General features: G+C 43.3%; 1 protein-coding gene across 5 annotated transcripts in view; it reads left to right on the top strand.

The window, feature by feature from the left end:
- Window positions 1–22,263, top strand: part of LOC143286930 (Na(+)/H(+) exchange regulatory cofactor NHE-RF2-like) — a 91,180-nt gene extending 68,917 nt beyond the window's left edge. For all 5 annotated transcript variants that reach the window (XM_076594886.1, XM_076594888.1, XM_076594887.1 and 2 more), the window contains 2 exons: window positions 13,908–13,948; window positions 14,575–22,263. In XM_076594886.1, coding sequence (XP_076451001.1) covers window positions 13,908–13,948; window positions 14,575–14,790 — 257 coding nt within the window. In that variant the 3' untranslated portion in view covers window positions 14,791–22,263. The remainder of the gene's footprint in view (window positions 1–13,907; window positions 13,949–14,574) is intronic.
- Window positions 22,264–23,040: the final 777 nt, after the last annotated feature.

The following is a 23,040-nucleotide window of genomic DNA, read 5'->3' as shown; positions in this document are numbered from 1 at the left end:
AATTAGGTTTTCTGATTTACTACTTTTTCTTTGTGTTAGTGGGATACTTTTTTTTTTAAAAAAGGTTTTTTCTTTTCTTTTTTTTTTTCTTTTTTGTGTTGTTGTTGTCCTTATGTTTCTTTAGAATGACCTACATTGGGGGCAACTTCTACATATGCAGTGGGTTTTTTGTTTTTTTTTTGGGTTTTTTTTAATGGGGGGTGTATCACTGTATGCTTGTGTATGTATTTCTTTTAAGATTGTGTGTGTGTGTGTGTGTGTGTGTGAACTTGAATGTGTGTATATATATATGTGTGTGTGTGTATGTGTTTCAAAAAGATGGGTTGGGGTGGATGGATATATTTGTTTTTGGTGGTACACAGAAAGTAATTTTGGGGGGGTGGGGGTGAAGGGGAAAGATTAGTACTTGCATATGAGTGTGTCCGCTCAAGGTGGAATTTGTAGGGGTGGGTGTTTATGATAAGTGTGTGTGTGTGGCTGGCTGGCTGGTGGCCTATCTCAGATGTATACCTGTGACACAGGGTTGCTCAATTCTATTCTGTCTAGTGTGAGGGGTGGGGGGTGGATGGGGTGGGCGGGGGGGGGGGGTTGGTTGGGACAGCCCAGGGCATCCATAATTCGAGGGGCTGGAAGGTGGTTGGGAGGGGGGGGATGCCCCCTTCTTCCCTTATGCTGTGTGTGTGTGCAAGTGCAGCAAACGATTCTATAGATAGCTTCAACTTGTCTTTCCAGTTGCATGTTGCAAATCCAGTTTTATATATATATATATAAATACAAAGTGGAAATGAAACTATGGGGTAGATGAATGTGAAGGGAAGGGCATTTGATGTTTTGGTAGCTTTTGAAAATGTTTGCTTTGCACACATTCAGACATGCCTGAAGACAATCAAACATGTATTTGCACGTGTACATACAGGCAGCAAACTACACGTACGCATACATGCTTTGAACACCTCATACAGACACTCGTTCACACAGTGTGCACACTAGCACAGTCTGCGGGTTTTTTTTTTTTAATGTACCGCTATGGTGTACATTCAGGGGAGCACAAGGGTTTTGTGTGAAGAAGGAAGTTTGACAACAACAACAACAACAAAAAAAAAGAGAGAAAAAAAAAAACAACTTAAAGATTTGTGTTATTTTTGTTTATTATTATTTGTTGGGTCTTTTTTTTTATGAGACAGGCAGATAAACAGGTTTCATGTGAGAAGGGATTTTGCACACGTATGCCGCTTGATCATTGGACATGTGGTTTGGAAGGCAGGTTGGGGGGTAGGGGAGTAGAGAACTGTTGTGTGTGCAAAACCGTTTTTTGAGTCATGAAACAATGATTCAGAGGCTTTGTGCTGAAGAGATAATGACAGTGGGGGAGGAGGGGGGAGGGGTTGTCAGGGAGGGGGGGGGGAAATGATTTCAACACACTGGAAATCAACAATCCACATTTCTAGCACGTTTGGCTTTTGTCTTGACCTGAAGTGCAGTGATTTATACGTGATTAGCTGTGACGTTGGTTTAAGGTTGTTTAGCTACGTCTATGGTTAAGAACTGTTTAGCTGTGACAGGGGTATGGACCTGTTCAGCTGTGATGTTGGTTTAAATCTGTTTTTGCTATGACAGTGGTTCAGACCGATTTAGCTATGACGATGGTTTGGACCTGTTTGGCTGTGATGTTGGTTTAGACGTGTTTAGCTGGGATGGTTGTCTTGTCATGTTTAGCTATGATTGTGGTTTAGATGTGTTTAGCTGTGACGGTTGTTTAGTCTTGTTTAGCTATGACGGTGGTTTAGTCATGTTTAGCTGTGACGATTTAGATGTGTTTAGCTATGACGATGGTGTAGATGTGTTTAGTGATTATGGTGGTTTAAACCTGTTTAGCTATGATGTTGTTTTTTTTAACCTATTTAGCTGTGACGATGGTTTAGAGCTGTTTAGCTGTGACGGTGGTTTGGCACTGTTTAGTTGTGACAGCGGTTTTAAACCTGTTTAGCTATGACGTAGGGAGACCTGTTTAGCTATGACGGAGGGTTAGTAGACCAGTTTAGCTGTGGTGATGGTTTAGACCTGTTTAGCTGTGACCGAAGGTTTAACCCCGTCTAGCTGTTGTGACTCAGAGAGGAGGCGACAGTAACTGGTTCACTGCACGGCTGGGTTGTGAGAGGAGTGGAACAAACAGATCGGTGACCTGAATCAGGGAGAGAGAGAGAGAGAGAGAAGAAAAGAAAAAAAAAGCTGCGTGTAGCCTTCCTCCCCTTATGTCCTGTCTCACCGCTCACACTCATGTCACAGGCTGACAGCTTGAACTGAATCCTCCCTGGATGACAGCGGAGGGGATGAAGGGGGGGGGGGGGGGAGGAGATAGGGTTTTGATATATAATATACAGCTTGGGGGGGGGGGGGGGGGGGCTGCTACAAGGCCTGCAAGCAAACAGCCAACAGCCAGTAGGCTAGCGGGGTGGGGAATAAAAGGGGGAGTGGTGTGTGGGTTGGGTTGTCTTACCTTGTTGCTGAAGGAATGCAGGATGTCCCGTGTTCATGTCTTATGTGTACTGTGTGTACTCTACCCCCACCCACTCCTCTCTCTGCACTCCGCCCCACCCCCGTCCCCACCCCCATCCCACGCCCCTCCCTCTCCACACGTTTTTATTCCCCCTTCTATCCTTCCCCCCACAGTTGACAAGTGCCACTGGGTGGTGTTATGTAAAGTTCACTGACCATTCGGAAGGCAAGGGGATCAGTGGCATTTAGCTTGTAAAGCTTTGGGGAGGGGGTGGGGGGTGGGTTCTGTGTTGTATCTTGTCTGAACACATATATATACACACATATACCTAACACACACACACACACACACACTTAACACACACACACACACATTACACATTTGTAACACACACACATTACACATGCATTTGAACTGAACGTACAGGGCGTGTGATGGCGAGGACAGAATCCCAGATCATTGGTGCACATTCACATACAGCCTCTCGCAATTCTTTGTTCAACAGGGTTCTTTATTTTTAGAGAGAGGTGTGTAGTAGTACTAGCACAGGCCAAGATTTTTTTTTTTTTTCTTTCACTTTGGTTATATTTTCTCTTCAACATCATCACCATGACAGTTACCTACTACATACCTCATCAGTACAAGAAGAAGACCAACATATGGCACATTTGGTAATTGCAGTGCATGTATAGTTGACCAAGACTTCGTTTTGTGAAAGTTGTTCAACACAAACGTTAACAAAATACAGCTGATCCACTTTCATTATGAGCCAGTTGAATTCATCAATATGAAGTGCAAGTCATCACACCTGGCATATGACAGTTCAAGTTGTCCTACCTGGCATGGGACAGTTCAAGTTGTCGTACCTGGTCTGTGACAGTGCATGTCATACCTGGCTTGTGACAGTTCAGGTTGTCCTCCCTGGCTTGTGACCGTGCAAGTTGTCATACGTGGTCTGTGACAGTGCAAGTTGTCATACCTGGCTTGTGACAGTTCAAGTTGTCCTACCTGGCTTGTGACAGTTCAGGTTGTCCTACCTGGCTTGTGACAGTGCAAGTTGTCATACCTGGCTTGTGACAGTGCAAGTTGTCATACCTGGCTTGTGACAGTGCAAGTTGTCATACGTGGTCTGTGACAGTGCAAGTTGTCATACCTGGCTTGTGACAGTGCATGATGTCATACCTGGCTTGTGACAGTGCATGATGTCATACCTGGCTTGTGACAGTTCAGGTTGTCTAACCTGGCTTGTGACCGTGCAAGTTGTCCTACCAGGCTTGTGACCGTGCAAGTTGTCATACCTGGTTTGTGACCGTGCAAGTTGTCATACCTGGCTTGTGACCGTGCAAGTTGTCATACGTGGTCTGTGACCGTGCAAGTTGTCATACGTGGTCTGTGACAGTGCATGATGTCATACATGGTCTGTGACAGTGCATGATGTCATACATGGTCTGTGACAGTGCATGATGTCATACCTGGCTTGTGACCGTGCAAGTTGTCATACGTGGCTTGTGACCGTGCAAGTTGTCATACGTGGCTTGTGACAGTACAAGTTGTCCTACCTGGCTTGTGACAGTGCAAGTTGTCCTACCTGGCTTGTGACAGTGCAAGTTGTCCTACCTGGCTTGTGACAGTGCAAGTTGTCAAACCCAGCAGGTGGCAGTGCAAATTGTCATACCTGGCATGTGACAATGAAAATTAGCATACCTGTCAGGTGACAGCGCAAGTTGTCATCCATGGCAGGTGTCAGGGCAAGTTGTCATTCCTGGCATGTGACACTGACAGTTCAAGTTGTCATACCTGGCAGGTGACAGTGCAAGTTGTCATACCTGGCAGTGAGTTATACCTTGTGACAGGTCCTTGTTTCTGAAAGGTTTGTGTTCAGAAGTGCAAAGAACTTGATAAGCACGTTTAAAGGAGACAGTGGGTTGTAAATTCTGTGAATTCCTCCCACCATAAACATGCAGCTTGTGTCTCTGTGAGACTAGTAATGAGATGCGCATGAGAGAGTGGAGTGTGCAGACATCGTGAAAACTGTTAACATGTCGGTATTGATATTCATGGTTGGTTGAAATGCCCCTCTGTTTTTTCTCTCCTGAAAGCAGTCAAGAGATACCTTTATATGTCAGCAGTTCCTTCTGTTTGCATACGAGTTGGACTGTCATGAATTTTGTTTATAAATCATTCAGCTGTGTGACACGGGGCTTTGGGCTCATAGATGTCAGTGACCGTGGACACGTCAGGTTGTCTAAGTAAGCGGATATGATATTAGATTATGTACCCACACGTGTTTTTGGACCTGTTTCATTGTGGGTTTGAGGATTCTGGGGGCTAAAGTGTGAACCCCTTAACACAAGGTGTGTCAGGGCACAGCTGAGTCACTGGTCTTCACTGAGCAGGACTGACGGACAGACAGCTGAGTCACTGGTCTTCACTGAGCAGGACTGACGGACAGACAGCTGAGTCACTGGTCTTCACTGAGCAGGACTGACGGACAGACTGACTGACTGACGGAGGACTGACTGATGGACAGATTGACTGAAAGATTGATTGAGAGATTAACTGATAGACTGACTGGCTGACAGAGTCTTGACTGACAGAGAGGCAGACTGACAGACTGACTGACTAAAAGAGAGGCCGACTGACTGACTGACTCACTAACAGACTGACTGACTGACAGAGAGGCTGACTGACCAACCAACAGACAGACTGACAGACACCAACTGACAGACTGGCTGACAAACTGATCGGGGAGCTTTGAGGTCATGTTTGCGTGTTTTTTTAACCCAGCCGACTGCAGGGGCCATGAGGAAGGCTGATCACTGTGAGGTCAGGGACACTTCAACAACAGGTGGATTCCACACGAGACCTGAAGCTGTAGTCTGGGCTTTAGGTTTAAGTGAAGAGAGAGAGAGCAGTGCAAAGGAGGAGGGTGTTAATGTGTGTGTGTGAGGGAGGGGGCGGAGGGGGGGGGGGGATAGAAGCACTCAAAACGTCATTCACTGCTCATTCTTCAGTGTCCCCCCTTTCACAGAGAGGAAGTGATTAGTGGAAACACAAACTTGGGTGTTGAAGAGGGGGGGAAAAGAGAGAGAGGGGGAGAAAGGTGGAGTGTTAAAAGGAAGGGCCAAAGACACATTGCTGAGGCACTGGCCACAAAGGTATAACAGTCATCACTGCTATCTCCCTTTGACAACAGGTCTGGGCTGATGTCCTCAGCATGACATGGTCCTGAGTCTTGTGAAGAAAAATAGGACATTGGATTGAACCATGGGTGTGTGTGTGAGAGAGAGAGATTCAGGATTCAAGATTCAAGATGGTTTATTCATGTATAGGCCTAGGCCCCTTATGAAGGGGAATGTGAACATTATTTTACAAACAATACATCACAACACTGTGAGCATCAATAAACACAGTCAAACAAAAATATACTAGCATTACAGTTCAATGTGTAGAACAATAAAAAGAAAAAACAAACAAGCAAAAGGGTACAAACAGCATTTTCACGAAGTAGCCATTTCTCTGAATTTGAAAGCTTTGTATAAAAATAATGAAAATTTGCGGACAACTTCAGGGGAAGTAGATGACATCAATAAGTTCAATTTAAACAACGTAGGTTTACTATAACATTTAGGCTGAATAAACTCCTCTCGAATGTTCATTAAAGCTGGACAGCAAAGAACAAAGTGTATTCATTTTCTTGTGATTCTTTACAAATGGACAGGTCAGATCACTGTCATTACATGTTCTGTATCTGTAATGATGGACCGCTAATTCTGTAATACCTAATCTAAATCTTGTCGTCATATATTTTAATGTGTGAGAGAGAAACAGAGAGAGAGAGCGTGCGCTTTATTTATATATGTGTGTATCAGCATATACAGCGAGTATGAGAGAGAGAGAGAGAGAAAGCTGCCCCCCACACCATCTGTCATACCTCCATCCCCTAACAGTATTAATGTTGTCTGATGTCAAAGGATTGTCAAAGTGACTACAGAATTCTATATCTTTTTTTTTCTTCTTCTTCTATACCAAAGCATTGAAAGCTTCCTGTTTGACTGCACCAGTGTAGTCAGGTCTGAAAGAGATGATTGTCAGTGAGGAGGTTGTTTGTTTTGTTCAGTGAGGAAGATCTTTGGCATAAGTGCAGCAGTTATGTCATACCCAGGGGAAGGTTGCATGGACGGTTGTGGTGGGTGTGGCTGCAAAGCCTGAACTAAACTTTAGGGCCTGTTGAAGGGCATGCAGCCAAGTGGTTTCAGTGATTGTTGGGGTTTTTTTTTATCTAAAGGTCCTATGTTTGAATCCTGGTCATTGGCACCTGATGGGTTAGGGGTGGAGTTGTTGGTTTTTGTGTTTTGTTTTGTTGTCATTGTTTTCAGTCTCCCATTAGCATATGTGCAGACCTGCTAGTGACTCGGAACTCCTGTCGTGTGTGTACATGCATGCAGAAGAAAAAACAAACAAACTCACACACACTTTAAAGACCCCATACCCCATGTCAGCATTGGGTGGGTTATGTGAAGAAGAATATTACCCAGCACATGCACACCCATGGAAAAGAAGAACATGGCTCCCTGTACTGTATTTGTCAGGGTAAAAACAGTCCTGCATGTAAAAGCGCACTGGTACATGTGAGTGGACGTGGGCATTGCAGCCCAGGAACACAGAAGCAGTGCCAGACACGCGTTGTGCAGGAAGAGGTGACAATGGAGGCACTAAGCATGCTATCACAGTCAGCGCTGATAAAGATTTTTTTTTTTTATGCTTTGTTTGTGAAAGTGGCACCTGTTCTGAAAAGCATTGAAGCTGATGAATGTTTTCAGGCTGTGAGGAGCTGTTCGCATTCAGCCAAGAAGTTTTCAATACGGCTTGTCCATCCTTTGTCCTTTTTTTTTTCTTTCTTTCTTTCTTTTTCTCTTTTCCTTCTTAACTCTATGCTTACGCCCCCCCCCCCCCCCTTTCTTAAATCCCCAACTATTTTTGTCATTGGTGTGTTTTTTTTTTTTTTTTTTTTTTTTTTTTTTTTTTTTAAGGGAGTGTGAGAGAGAGGAGTGTTTATAGGGTGAAGATTTTTTTTCCAACTCTTCAAACCCCCTACTTTTTTTCTTTTCTTTTTTTTCCTTTTTTTTTAATAAAGAGTATGAGGGAGAGAAGGGTTTACAGAGTGAGAAAGATTTTTTCTATTTTCTACCACCACCACCACCACCACCACCCCACCACCCTGCCCTACCTCCCTCTCCCCCACCCACACCTCAATCCCCCTCTAGAAAAACATAAAATAAGATGAAGTAAATTTTAAAGATAAAAATAAAAACCCACAGAATTTCCTGCAGCCCCCATACACCTGCAGACGATCCCACAAAAATCCCACAGGTGATAATGTTTTTGTGGTGGGGAGGGTAGCCACCGTGTCCTGGTCTGATGGAGGAATGTGGGAGAGATAACGGAGTGTCACATGCACACACCCCCACTGGTGCTTGACAGCTTGTGTTGTGTTGTGATGTATTGTATCCTGTTGTGATGTGTTGGAAGGAGGAAGGTGGCAGAATGGTTAAGACGCTCAGCTGCCAATACAGAGAGTCCGTGAGGGTGTGGGTTCGAATCCCGCTCTCGCCCTTTCTCCTAAGTTTGACTGGAAAATCAAACTGAGCGTCTAGTCTTTCGGATGAGACGATAAACCGAGGTCCCGTGTGCAGCACGCACTTGGCGCACTGAAAAAGAACCCATGGCAACGAGAGTGTTGTCCTCTGGCGAAATTACGTAAAATGAAATCCACTTTCATAGGTACACAAATATGTAAGCATGCACTCAAGGCCTGACTAAGCGCGTTGGGTTATGCTGCTGGTCAGGCATCCGCTCAACAGATGTGGTGTAGCGTGTATGGATTTGTCCGAACGCAGTGACGCCTCCTTGAGAAAGTGAAACTGAAACTGAAACTGTGATGTGTTGTATTGCATTGTTTTGTATTGTGTTGCATTGTATTGTGTTCTCTTGCATTTTTTTTTTGTATTGTGTTGTATTGTGTTGTATTGTGTTCTGTTGTACCACTGGTGCTTGACAGATGTTGTGTTGTGTTCATTGTATTGTGATGTATTGTATCGTATTGTATTGCATTGTGTTGTATTATATTGTATTGCATTGTTTTGTATTGTGTTGTATTGTGTTGTGTTCTGTTGCATTGTGTTGTGTTGTATTGTGTTAAGTTGCATTTAGTGTGTTGTACTGTATTTTGTTTTGTTGTATAACATTGTATTGTGTGTGTTGTGTTACATTGTATTGTATTGTGTTGTATTGCATTGTGTTGTTGTGTTGTCTTGTATTGCATTGTGTTGTTGTATTGTATTGTGTTGTCTTGTATTGCATTGTGGTGTTGTATTGTGTTGTCTTGTATTGCATTGTGGTGTTGTATTGCGTTGTCTTGTATTGCGTTGTATTGTATTGTTTTTTGTGTTGTATTGCATTGTATTCACTGTGTTGTGTCGTGTTGCATAGCACTGTACTGGATTGTGTTGTATTGCATTGTATTTACTGTGTTGTGTTGTATTACATAGCACTGTACTGTATTGTGTTGCATAGCACTGCATCATGCTGTATTGACAGCACCGTGGCTGCTGGACACGGCACACCACCAGACCTGTGGGTCATGTAGCTGAGAAGAAGCACGGTGGCAAAGAGTTGGTTAGTCGGTCAGGTGTTGGGACTTCTGTCTCAGTGTCCACCAGTGTTCAGGGTTCGAGGCCCAGTTTTTGGCCTGGTGTTATGTGCTCGGGGGGGGGGGGGGGGGGGGACACTATTCTTCCAATGTTCTTAACTCCATCCACTTTTGGTGTGAATGGGTACCTGAGGTTGGTTCGGGGAAGGTTAAAACGGTGGAAGGAAGGAGGGGGGATTGGGTCAGGCTGTTTTGTGACAAGCCCAAGACATAGTGGATAAGAACTCACTGCCCCCTGATGGGTGTACGAGGCTGTGAGGTCCTTAACTTTAAAAAAAAAAATTTTTTATCTAAACCATGTAGCTGAGGTCACTGGGATGGGGGAAAATATGGAACGTTTGTTTGGTGGTGACACGATTGGGGGTAAACCCTGCCTGGGTTGGGGAGCTGGAAAGTATAGCAAGATGTCTTGGAAGGTCAGTGATGGTGTTGGTGAACTGAACAAAAAAACTGGGCAACATGTTTTGAGCCCTTTTCTTTCTCCTCTCTCTGTCTCTCTCTCTCTCTCTCTCTCTCTCTCTCTCTCTCTCTCTCTCTCTCTGTCTCTCTCACTCTGTTTCTGTCTCCCATTCTCCCCTCTCTCCCTCCCCCCCTCTGTCTATCTCCCTTTCTCCTCGCTGTCTCTCCCTCCCCCTCTTTCTCTGTCCGTTTCTCTCTCGCTCTCTCTCTCCCTCCCCCTTTCTCTCTCTGTCTCTATCTCCCTCCCCTTCCCCTGTCTCTCCTTCCCCCTCTCTCTCTGTTTCTCTTTCTCTTTCTCCCCTCCATCTCTCTCCCTCCCTCTCTGTCTCTATCTCCCCCTCCCCTCTCTGTGTTTTTCTCTTTTTCTCTTTCTCTCCCCTCCCCTCTCTCTCCGTCCCCCTCTCTCTGTTTCTCTCTCTCTCTTTCTCTCCCCTCGCTCTCTCTCTCCATCCCCCTCTCTCTGTTTCTCTCTCTCTCTTTCTCCCCCTCCCCTCTCTCTCTCTCTCCCCCTCCCCTCTCTCTCTCTCTTTCTCCCCCTCCCCTCTCTCTCCCTTCCCCCTGTCTCCACCCCCTCCCCTCCCCCATCTTATTTTTCTCAATGCTATAAAGCACCTGCAGCAGCATGGGCAGGAAGAGAGGACAGGTGATAACAGTGACAGTTACAGAGGTCAGTGCTGTGGCTACTAGGCCACTGGTGAGAGCCTTGGACTTTCTGAGCAGAGGGGGGGCAGGGGGTGGGGGTGGGGGTGGGAAGATGCCACATAATTCATGTGTTATCTCCAGACATGCTGTTCCTGCTTCCAATCCACCTCTCTAAATCTCTCTGTGTCTTGTCTCTGTTGTCTCTGTCTCTCCGACTCTGTCTGTCTCTCTGTCTCTCTCTCTTTCTTTCTCTCTCTCCACTGCTCTCGCTTCACAAGTCGGTTGGGTTTTTTCTCTCTTCCCTACTCTCTCGTTCTCTCTGTCTGTCTCTCTCTCACTCCCTCTCTACTCCACTCTCTTTCTCAGCTTCTCTCTCTCCATTGCTCACTCTCATCACCACTCGCTCTCTCTCTCTCTCTCTTTCTTCCGTCTTTCTTCCCTTCCACTTCTCTCTCTCTCTCTCTTTCTTCCCTTCCACTTCTCTCTCTCTCTCTCTTTCTTCCGTCCGTCTTCCCTTCCACTTCTCTCTCTCTCTCTCTTTCTTCCGTCTTTCTTCCCTTCCACTTCTCTCTCTCTCTCTCTTTCTTCCGTCTTTCTTCCCCTCCACTTCTCTCTCTTTCTTCCGTCTTTCTTCCCTTCCACTTCTCTCTCTTTCTTCCGTCCGTCTTCCCTTCCACTTCTCTCTCTCTCTCTCTTTCTTCCGTCTTTCTTCCCTTCCACTTCTCTCTCTCTCTCTCTCTCTCTCTCTCTCTCTCTCTCTCTCTCTCTCTCTCTCTCTCCACTTCTGCCATGCAGGCTTTTCAGTGTCCTCTGACCTCCCCAAGCTGTCCCAGCCAGGCAGTAGCTTTTGCTGCCTTTGTGGGGTGCAGCTCCCCAGTTCTTTTGTATACATGAAGGAGTGGGCTTTTACATGTAGGATCATTTTTTTTGCCCCGCAGTGTAGGCAGCCATGAATGATTTTGTTTTCAGGGGAGTGGGGGGGTGCATGCTAGGTGTATACTGTTTCCATAACGAACCAAACGCTGTCAGGGATCAAAGGGATCTTTAAACATGTGTATTTGATCTCCAGCATGCGTATACACTCAACTAAAGGAGGTTCAGACGCCGGCAGGTCTTCACCTCAGTGGTGTCCACAATCATTAGTATGTGTGGCTGGACATTCAACAGAAGTCCTCCTTACATCTGCTGACCTGGGAGACTGGGGATACCTCCACCCTTGACCCAACCAGGCGCCGTGACCAGGATTCAAACCCAGGTCCCTGGAATTGAGAAGGTCCAGCACTGAACAGAGAAAGCCCTGTTGGGGAAAGGTGGGGAGGGGAGGCAGGGATGAATAATTGGAAAAAAGAATAACTTCGAGTCCACAGTCTTAACAATACAACTGGAGGTAACATCACTTGTCAGTAAGCTGGTTGCCAGGACTGTGAGGAACTAGGAACAGGGTGAGGAAGATTGGTGGCCGTTCAAAACAAATCCCCTCTTTCCTAGACTCGAGGCCATTAAAGCAAATACCCTCTCCATCAGTTGTGCATCACCTTAAGTCCCCGCTGGGGAAGGTAATATTGCTGGTGCTCCTGTTTGATGTAGCTGCATGCCACGGTCACTTTGAAGGTCCAGCACTGAACAGAGAAAGCCCTGTTGGGGAAAGGTGGGGAGGGGAGGCAGGGATGAAGAATTGGAAAGTGGGCTCTGGTTGGCGTGAATCTCATTTGTCTTCCTGGAGGGAGGAGGAGTTGGGAAGTGTGTATGGGGTGGGGGGGTGTGGGTGGATGGGGGGCATTGGAGGGAAGAAGGGAATGGTGCTTGGTCGGGGGTGGGGGGGGGGGGGGGTGAGAATACAGAGGATTAAAGCTTTGTTCAAATCAAATTATAGTGTTCGTACTGCTTTACTTAATTTTTTTATGTGTACTTTTTTTCCCCCCTTGTGATGATAGTGGATCATTGAAATTGTGTGCCCATTTTCCCTTGTTGAGACTACATGTCTGTGTTTTGAATTCAAAACACCTATTACAGATAATCTCCTTCACAAGTTGTCTCATTGAAATACTAATACTTTTTGGGGTTTTTTTGTTTGTTTGTTTGTTTTTGTTTTTTGTTTGACACAAATTTCAAACTTGGACATGTTAGCTACTGTTATGTTCAACAACAAAGTTGTGTGTGTGAGTTCGGAAATTTTCAGTGTCAGGTGAAGGAATTGCAGGCACATTTTTTATCATTTCCGTATATCATCCTCCTACTTTGTCATCTGTCTTTGCGATCATGCAACATGTTATAAAGACCTTACAGTGTATATATATAGGCTATTTGATATCATCTTGAATTTGTGCAGCTGTTAGTGTTACATTATTATTGTAATCGCTATATGCCACTCTTTTTTTTTTTTTTACCCAACAATTATGGGTGTTTCTATGACTTGTGCTTTGATATATATTTACCATATCTGTTTCTTGCTGAACATGAAAATATTCTGCTGATGAACTGTAATGAGTTGCTGTGATCCCGTCATCTGTGTCACTGCTGGCTTGTAATGTGCCACTTTTTTTGCATTTGTGCGCACTGATGTGAATTTCATTCTACCAATAATGGTATAACTTTGAGCCATTAGTAAATCTTGGAACTTTCTTTTGCAGGTGATTCTGTGAAAAGTTAACTTGCCCTTTGTGTGGTTTAGAAAAAAAATGTTGTTGTTGTTTGTTTTTATAAATTGAATTTAATGACTAGCTGTGTTTCAGCTTTGGTCATGTAATGCCAACAGACTCTAATAACATTGATTATAAAAATTGATACCTGGCGTGTTGGTGATTGGTGTGGGAGATTTTATGATGAAAGAGGGAGGGAAGACGGGATTTAAGAACAAATTATCTGCCAGTGTTGGCTTCTGCTGTGATTGGTCCGTGACTTTCTGCTTGTAAAATACGGGTGTGTGCTTTACCTAGTGTTGGCTTCCATCACGATGCGTTCTTGACTCTCTGCTTGTTAACTTTACGCTTTACCCAGGCCTGACATGTAGATGTGACATGGGGGGGTTAGGTTGTTGTATGTGCGCCAGGTTGTCATCAAGAGTTTGGTAAGCGGCCTTGATGAATTGTTGAATTTGTTACATGATCCTTTCCCATCCACAAGTCTCTGTTGTTGAAGTAACTAGTGAGGTGTCCATGGAAAATGGAATGGATGGAGAGGGATGATTTGTTGTGTGAAGGTTGTTTTTTTGTTGTTGTTGTTGTTGTTTCTTTTGACTGAGTTCTGTCTTGTAACAGTGACTTTTCTTTTCTCTGTGTGTGTTTCTGGAGCTTTGTGTGTGTGTGTGCATGTGTGTCTGTGTATATGTGTGTGTGTATATGTGTCTGGGGCTGTTCATATGTGTGGGGTCACGTGATCGTGGGTTTGCGTGCATACATGTGTCTTTGTGTGTGTGTGCGTTCGTACTCTTAGTGTAAAAGGGATTGCAAAGCTGGTGCAAATGCTGAGAACATAATTAATCACCCTGACCCTGACCCTGACCCTGACCTTAACTTTGGGTCAGGGGTTGAGGTTTTCTTTGGTGTGACCTGAGAACCCAGGAACTAAACAGTTGTGTGTCTGTCTGGACTTTTGCAGGCACAGCCGCCAACGGAATTAATGGAGGATCCACCACTGTGGTGAGTATACCACCTGCGTTCAACACTTGACAGTGTGTCAGAGCACACACACACACACAAACACACTCACACACACACAAACACACTCACACACACACACACACACACACACACACACACACACACACACACACACACACACACAACACAACACAACACAACACACACAGTGCATGCATCCAGTTGTGGTCAGTGACAAAAGGCCAGGTAAGCTGAACTAGAACTCAGCATTTTGTTGCACAGCAACGTAGTTATCAACCCCATGATCATTAAAATGCATCATATAGCAACATGGATGAAATACATCTTGTAGCATCATTATCACCACCACCATCCTTGAAATAACGTCTTATTGCAGCATCATTATCACCACCATCACCCTTTAAACACATTTTATAGGAGGAGCATTATCTTCACCACCATCCTTGAAATACATCTTGTTGCAGCATCAATGATCATTATCACCACCATCATCCTTGAAATACATAAAACAAAATGTCCCAAACCTAAATGTACAAAAAAAAAAAAAAAAAAAAGGCACCCCCCCACCCCTCAAAAAAAAAAAAAAAAAGAAAGCATACAAAAAAAAACAAACTCAGGGTTGCAAACTCTTGTGTTGCCCTCAGGAGAGCCAGGCGGAGGCCACAGTGGTGACCACCAAGATGTCCGAACCAGAGCCGGCGGTCATCGGGTCCACAGCGACAGCCGCGCCCGGGGGCGACGACCTCCTCCACATGTCGGCCGCCGAGATGAAGGAGCGACTCAAGTCACGGAAGAAGCAGGACCCCCGCCAGAACAAGACCAGCTTCGAAACCAAGTACAAGATGTTCGAGAAGATGTGAAGAGGGAGAGAGGACAGGACGCTGCATGATCGGGGGAGAAAGAGGGCAGCCAGTGGGGGGAAGGGAGGGTGTGTGTGGGGGGTTGCTGGCTTCAGGAGAGGGTGGGGGACAGGGGGGTCGGGGCGGGTGGGGGCCAGTGACTGTATGCAGACTGTCATGTATGTCTGTATTGTATGTATGTTTGTATGTATGTACCCGCTATGCCATCATGGAGGACCCGTGCATGTCGCCCGCTGGATGCATCTTTTCGGGGTAGTCTGTCTCTCATGTATTGGCTAGTTGCCTTTTCTTGTCACTACTCGGCTTTTTTGTTTGTTTGTTTGTTTGTTTTTATATGTTTAGTTTCACTTGTAGTATAGTTTCCACCATTTAGTAGTTTTGACTTCGACTTGATGATATTAAACTCTGATTTTTTTTGATTTTTTTTTAATTTTTCTCCGTTTCCCCCACTTCATGCCTGTGTTTTCTGTTCCTCATTTTGTTGCATGCGTTTTGAAGTTTGGACAGTTCTTCAACTTGTAAAACTACTCAAGGTATAAAACATACAATCTAAAGTTTTTAAAAACAAATTCTGGGTGAACAGATTTTCAAGAACGAAAAAAAAAAAAGGAGGCATGAGTGTTGAGTTCATATTGAAGTCCACCACAAAACTGACCAAGAAAAAAAAAAGTTGTTTATCTATTTCTGTATTAAGTGTTTTCAGACTGTAATCAAATAGGCAAATAAGGAATGTCAAGACATTGGTTTCCCTGAATAAATTGGATAGGATCCATTCCCGTGACACCTGTCGTCCACACCTGACAAGCCACACTGCTGTTCTGTGTCTTTACCCATGTGCCAACAATATCTGGTGTGTGTGAGAACAGAAATATTAACAAGTAACCATGATGGTAATGATGACAGTAATGCTTGGATGTCAGTGTGGGATTTCTAACATAACCCCTAATGTTGCAGCTTTACTAGACATGGTGGCATCAAAGGTTCAGACCACATCTGTTCCACTGCAAGGTTTGGCACCTGCAGCTCTTGAGGGTTGCTGATAAAAATGCCAGTGGTGAAGTTCACCACAGGGAGACACACACACACACACACACACACACACACACACACACACATCATGCATGTGCATCAAGACACACCCACACCAGAATCTGGGTTGTTGCTGGAGTTCTTCGTTCACATACAAGTCAAAAATTGCATAAAAGGAAGGTGCTCAGAGACACGCAAAGAATGTCTCTGTTAGTATATGGGCTGGAATCTCAAGGTGGTCAAATGATTGTGGAATTCAGTTTTTCAGTTTTTTTTTTTTTTGTTTTTTTTTGTTTGTTTTTTTCTCAAGGCCTGACTAAGCGCGTTGGGTTACGCTGCTGGTCAGGCATCTGCTTGGCAGATGTGGTGTAGCGTATATGGTTTGTCCGAGCGCAGTGACGCCTCCTTGAGCAACTGAAACTGAAACTGAAAACTGAAGAAGAAAAAAGTGCGGAGATCTGTAAGATTTCTTCTTCAGGACGAAGTTTGAAATGAATAGGATTCACTCTGGAGGAGGGTGGGAAAAGAAATGCCCACTCAGAACCACAAAAATCAGTGGTGGGAAAGGTTCCGCTTTCTTGTGTTTTTGTTTATTTGTTAACATTTCTTTTCAGACCTTTAATAACCAGAATGGTGGTTTTTCCCAGTGTTTAAGATTACATCTCAGATATATCATCCTGATACTGTAAAAGGGTTCTGTTCCAGAGGATGCATGCAAAGACCTATCCACAGTCACACACACACACCTGTACACATGCGCTGCACCTGTGCTCAGATGCACTGTAACTCTGGCACACATGCCCACACCTCCAACCTTGATTTTGTATGTCAGACTGTTGTCAGCCTTTTCCTCTTCGTCAAAGTTGACACTGTTGTGTCTGGAATTTCCATCGTTGAACAAGACGAGTGGGGCTTTGGATGGGTCACTTTATGTCCAGTCTTCCCGCCAGTAATGGAACCGCTTGCTTCTCACATTATGTACATTTACTTGCTGCGTGGTTAACCAGAATCAGTTTTCATGTACACACTGAAATGTTGTTTTTCTTCAGTTTGTTCAGTGGGTGTTGTATTTTGTGGAGGTATCTGTGTGTGTGTGTGTGCCTTGGTTTTATCTTATTGCAAACGTTTTGTTTTGTCTTGTTTTGTTTCTTTGCTTGGCAAGAGGAGCATGTCTGCTTTCATTTAATTGGTTCCTTTTTTCTTTCATGGTCTTCCCCTCCACACACACACACACACTTCCTCCTGTCAGACTCACAGTTTTGGGTTTTTTTTTCGTGATCATTTGATTGTTGACTACAGTTGTTACTAAATAACGTCATCTTCAGGGTGCAAGAACAGATCTTGTAACTTGGCCAAGAACAGATCTGGTAACATAGTCAAACATTTTTCAGTTATTTGAGATCTGATTTTTTTTTTTCAGGAGTATATTTCTCATTTGGATTATGGAAGTGATTTTGTACTTGGTGAAAAATGTTTGTAAACATTTCTATCCATTCCATGTACTGTTGATCAGTGGTGAAGGAAGACAGGAAGTGCAGAGAATGGGAACTGTGTTGTTGTGTCCTGTTTCCCATGCTGTACAGTACAACAAGTGTAGACACTGCACAATCATGTGATAAAGCTTTGCGGTTTGTTTCTATTTACATTGTTAAAAACAAAGGGAGTTGTGATGATTCATTACAAAGGCAGTATTGACAAAACAATGCCATGGCAAGTCCGCGTTAAAAAGGAGGGAAGGCAGCATATACAAATGATTTAGCTACCTGTTTTAAAAGTAGATCCATTTCTGTTGCTGACAGCATCTTGGGATCAGTCATCTGAAGGAGGAGGTTAGAGAATTGGACTTTCAGTTGTTGTTTTTTTTTAACAGATGAGACAGGTGTGTATATGCTGTGTTTGTCCAAAATCAAGATCTGACAAAACTTAAGATCTGATAATGTAAAACATAATAGTAAAACAAAAATTCAGTGGTTTACTAATTAATTGAATCAAATCATGTTGATAGTTGATGAGAAAATTGCGGTTTAGTTTTAATGTCAGTGTGCATCCAGTCTATGATGCCCTTACCATCCATGATCCATTCGTTTCCTTTCCCTCGAGTATTTTATCAGGGGAACTTCTCAGTATGCCTTCCCTCATCTCTGGAGATTTATGTCAGCAGCCTGTGTGCGTTTGACATTGCAGGAAACATGACGTGATTATCTGTTACGTCTGTGTGTTGCTCGTTTGTTTTATCTGTTGTTTCGTTTGTCACAAGATTTTTTCTTCAGAGAGCTTGTCTGTGTGTGTGTGTGTGTGTGTCATTGTTTATCTGTACTGTTTACTTCTACTTCATTCACAGTGTAGTGTCACCACCTGTTTATTCTTTTTTTTAAATAAAGTTTTGACACTTGTGTGTTTCCATTAATCAGTGTTGTGTGTTAGGACACTGTTTCTATTTGTCACAATGTTTGTAAGGACACTTGTTTCTGTATGTCACTGTAGTGTGTGTTAGGACACTGTATGTGTCCATTTGTCAGGGTTGTGCATTTGGATAGTTGTGTGTTCCCGTTTGTCAGTGTTGTGTGTTCGGACGGTAGTGTGTTTTCATTTTGCACAGTGTTGTGTATTAGGACAGCTTCCATTTGTCACAATGTTGTGTGTTTGGACAGTTTCCATTTGTCACAATGTTGTGTGTTAGGACAGCTTCCATTTGTCACAATGTTGTGTGTTTGGACAGCTTCCATTTGTCACAGTGTTGTGTGTTTGGACAGTTTCCATTTGTCACAATGTTGTGTGTTAGGACAGCTTCCATTTGTCACAATGTTGTGTATTAGGACAGCTTCCATTTGTCACAATGTTGTGTGTTTGGACAGCTTCCATTTGTTGTGTGTTTGGACAGTTTCCATTTGTCACAATGTTGTGTGTTTGGACAGTTTCCATTTGTCACAATGTTGTGTATTAGGACAGCTTCCATTTGTCACAATGTTGTGTATTTGGACAGCTTCCATTTGTCACAATGTTGTATGTTAGGACAGCTTCCATTTGTCACAATGTTGTATGTTAGGACAGCTTCCATTTGTCACAATGTTGTGTGTTTGGACAGTTTCCATTTGTCACAGTGTTGTATGTTAGGAGTTTCCATTTGTCACAGTGTTTTGTGTTAGGGTGGACAGTATGCTTTCGTTTGTCATAGTGTTGTGTGTTTAGTGCACTTATTTCTATTTGTGTCTTTTGTGTTAGGATACATGTATGTTTCCATTTGTCATTGTTGTGTGTTGCTCTTTCTATATGTCAGTGTTGTTTGTTCGGACACTGTTTCTGTATTTCAGTGCTGTGTGTTAGGAAAAACTGTTTCTATTTGTCACTAATTTCAGTGGTTATGTGTTAGCAGTGTATGACTCGCAGTATAGTGTTGTGTGTTGCGTGTCATCGAGTCTGTGACCTGCTCACCAGGTGAATGTGAAAGGACTGAATGCACAGGGAACTCAGATTCATACCACTTGTTGACCAAGATGCATCCATGTGATGGTTCGCTTTTTGTATTTAGTCAGGTTGCTCTTGTTATCTTCTGGATCATATTATGCATTTTGTGGTATGTTTGACTTTGTATACCAGTATAAAAACGTTATTGAAGTTGGACCAATAGCTTGTGTATATACATAAAGATATATATATAAATTATATATATTTTATATATTGTATCAGCAGCCTGGCAACAGACTGTGCCAGCTTATTTACTTCATGACACTGCTTTTCATACTGATTAGTTGGAGCCTGTCAATAGACTTGCATTGTAGTTTCTCTGCACTGAGCTTTGTTCATGTATGTTGTTTCATGTCATTCCCACAACGGTGCAAACAGAAGGATTTCTGGCTTCTTCTTTTTTTTTTTTTTTATCATCCCAGTTATGGGAATTTGTTGTTTTTATATAGAAAAATATCTAAGCTTCTGACACATTCCATGGTTGTCATTGTGCCTGTCTTGAAGTACAATGTACAGTATTGTCACCGATATTCTTACAAACCCACACACACACACAAAAAAATGTTCTTTTGGAAAGAGATTATTGGAGCAGGGGATCAATGTTATGTGTTAACACTGTCTGTGGGTCCTGGGTATTATTACCAACTTTGTGTATCACAACAAACACAGCAGTGGTGACACATGTTCACCCAGAAGGGGGGGGGGGGTGAAGTTCTTAATTTGTGTGTGTGTTTGTGAGTTTTGCTTCTATATAAGGTCTAGTTTTTCAGATGTTAACTTGTCAAGTTTTTCCCCTTCCTTTTTCTCTTTTAAGCATTTTGCCACGCATTTTGACTGTGTTCGCTTTATTGTCGGTATGTTGATGGTTATTGCTAAAACTGCCAGTCACTGACACTGGAAAAGTCCTTGGAAAATTAAACCAAAAGGATTGGGTCTGCATGAAGGGCCTTTCTAACTGTTGTGCTTTCTTGCTTTCTAAGAAAGGTTTTGCTGTGACAGCTGCTTTTTTTTTGTGAAGAAGCTTAGAGGGACAAAACAAGTGCAATGATGGAAGTTGTTCAGGGTTCATAATCAGTTCCTGTTTGTTTTTGGGTTGTTGGGGTTGGGTTTTTTTCTTTCTTTCTACAAAGTCTGAGATTCAATAGGACTTCCACCATTGCTGAAAGCCCAGGCTGCTTTGGAATTGAAGTGAAATTGAGTATGCTTTCTTTTGAACCAAGCTCTTGCCTGAAACTTGGCTCTTTGTGTGATTCAGCTCAAATAAATAATCATCAAAGAAAAAAAAATGATGCATTATATCCCAGGAACTTTGTTTAATGCGCACGTAGCGTTTTGTCTCATTTTCAGCTCCGAGGTATTCCAGTCTGGTGATGCCATATTGTCCCTAAAGCCTTCTAACTTACAGTCAAATGATAAAGAAAGGAAATAGTGTTGTTTTGTTTTTTTTGTTCTTGTTTGTTAATCTGAATCAGATACTGCTGTAGATGTAGAGACTGGTGTTGAAAAAGATGTGTATCAAATTGTTTGAATTTTGTGAGTGGAGTCACACACCATAGTGCTTACAACAGCGTCCACACACAAGTGCCGTTCTAGAGAGCACCTTTGCTGAGCAAGTGTTGGGTGATCACTATAGTAAGCGTCCAGTTGCCTTTGCCTTTTTCTGGTCATTCCGTTATCTGCAGACACCAATATTTTGTTGTGGTTTTCAATGGAGAATGGCCCATGTTAAGAGAAAGTCTGACTTGATGTTCTCCAGTAGTGGCCAGATGGTCTTGACCTCCTCACTGTACACACAGTGGGAATGGGGCTGGCCTGGTTATTTTTACGAATACTTGGTCCCAGTACATGACATACATGAAGAAAAGAGAGAGAGAACCTGCCTGCTGTGGTCATGGAGAGGACACTTGGTGCCAGACTAGCACATTAGACGGATACCACTTGACTGGTGTTGGAGTCCCACTGTGTGCCCTATGGATTTCCCCTTAGGGTGTGGATGTCCCCATGGGGTGTGGATGTCCCCATGGAGTGTGGATGTCCCCATGGGGTGTGGATTCCCCATGGGGAATCTCACACAGCAGTTACATGCCTTGTCAGCTGTCGTGGCGGCGGTTTGACCTCAAAAGTCACATGTCTGGTATTCCAGAGCTGGTACTCAGTCATTCAAGGTTGAAGTTATGGATAACTAGAACTGTTGCTGGGGAATGAGTGACAAAGCCACTGAACTGGTTAACCTTTTTTTTCATACACTTCATTTTTGACAGGCGCCATCTTTAAACCAAGAGTTTCTCCCCATCACTCCAGTTGCTCAGATCTGGCTGATGAAAGATTATATGATCCAGTTCATGTTTGTTTAAAATCAAAACCATTGAAACAAGGCAGAAAAACCTTGTGCTGTGATGTAAGCAGGCTGTAAATTGAATATGGAGGGGGGAAGGGTGGATAGGGGGTCATCCAGTCCTGTCTGGCACCAGGTCCTCAGTGCCCACCAACAGGTGCACAGGAACACCTGTGCTTGACGAAGCAAGCAGTGTTGGTGTGGGAACCACTACTTCCTCCTTCACCAGTATGGGTTTAGGAGGAGGGACCCCTTTACAACTCGATACTTAAAACTGGATTTTGGCTGTTAACTGTTGTACAGTTTGTTTGATTAAGAAAGCACATGAAAGGTAGCGTTAAGAGAAATTTTGCACACTGTACATGTATGCATTCATTTATGTGTCACACAGACATGCACCATGTTGAATGGGGTCTTCAGGGAAGGAAAAGGGTGAAGTTGAAGGTAGAGAACCGATGTGTGAAGATGTCGATGTGAGAGAAGTGTGCAGGGTGACAGCAGCGTCAGGACAGCACAGTAGACCTGTGTGCTCTGTGTCCCGCAGCAAGCCTCTGTTTCTCTGGGTACACGACCCACTGGCTCCTTACCATCATCCTATACATGTATGCTGTGGACAAACACTGAATAAACATGTCAAAGCCAGACTGCGGTGTGTTCAGGGTGTGATGGGATGACTGTTGGAGGATTTCCTTTGGATTAAGTAACCACTGGTGTACTGGTTCATGTAAAAAAAATTAAAATAAAAAAAAACACACAAAAAACCCACCAAAAGTAACAGCTGTCCATACTCTCAACACAGCATGTAACCACTACTTTCTGGTCAACATTTTCTGACTATCAATCCACGAAACACTGAAAGTAGAGACTGTATTTACAATGTGTTACCTCAATCTGGTACATAAATATTCCCCCTCGAAAATGATTGTAAGAGATGGTCTTACAAAACAAATACCTCCTGCATGCCATTTTTCCACCACTATCTTTTAAGGAGGAGAATTTTTTTTTTTTTTTTTTAAACCCTTGAAAGTGGGACAAGCTGACGTTATACTTTCTAGGTTCCATGAGGTACATGTATGTATATATATATATATATATATATATATACACACACACACACAGCTCATACTTCATACTGATACTAATAATACACCAGACATTTTTCCCAGAATAATAATTGGGTAAAATAATGTGAAAGATGTAGGAAATTCATCATAAAAATAAGAATTGTTCAGAATATAAGCATACTCCACATCAGAAAGTCAGAAATCACTGATCAACAAGAACACGCTTTCTTCAAGCTATGAACCAGTGCGCATACATGGAGAAACGAATTATTCTTGTCCAGACTTAGAAAAATCATAACATTCATGACCACCTCTCGCCCATACTTATAAAAATAACTTACATGTATTACATCCTTG

This window comes from Babylonia areolata, chromosome 10, assembly GCF_041734735.1.
Source record: "Babylonia areolata isolate BAREFJ2019XMU chromosome 10, ASM4173473v1, whole genome shotgun sequence".
Taxonomy (NCBI): domain Eukaryota; kingdom Metazoa; phylum Mollusca; class Gastropoda; order Neogastropoda; family Buccinidae; genus Babylonia; species Babylonia areolata.
Note: the sequence above shows the minus strand (reverse complement) of the source record. Positions and strands in the feature narration are given on the sequence as shown.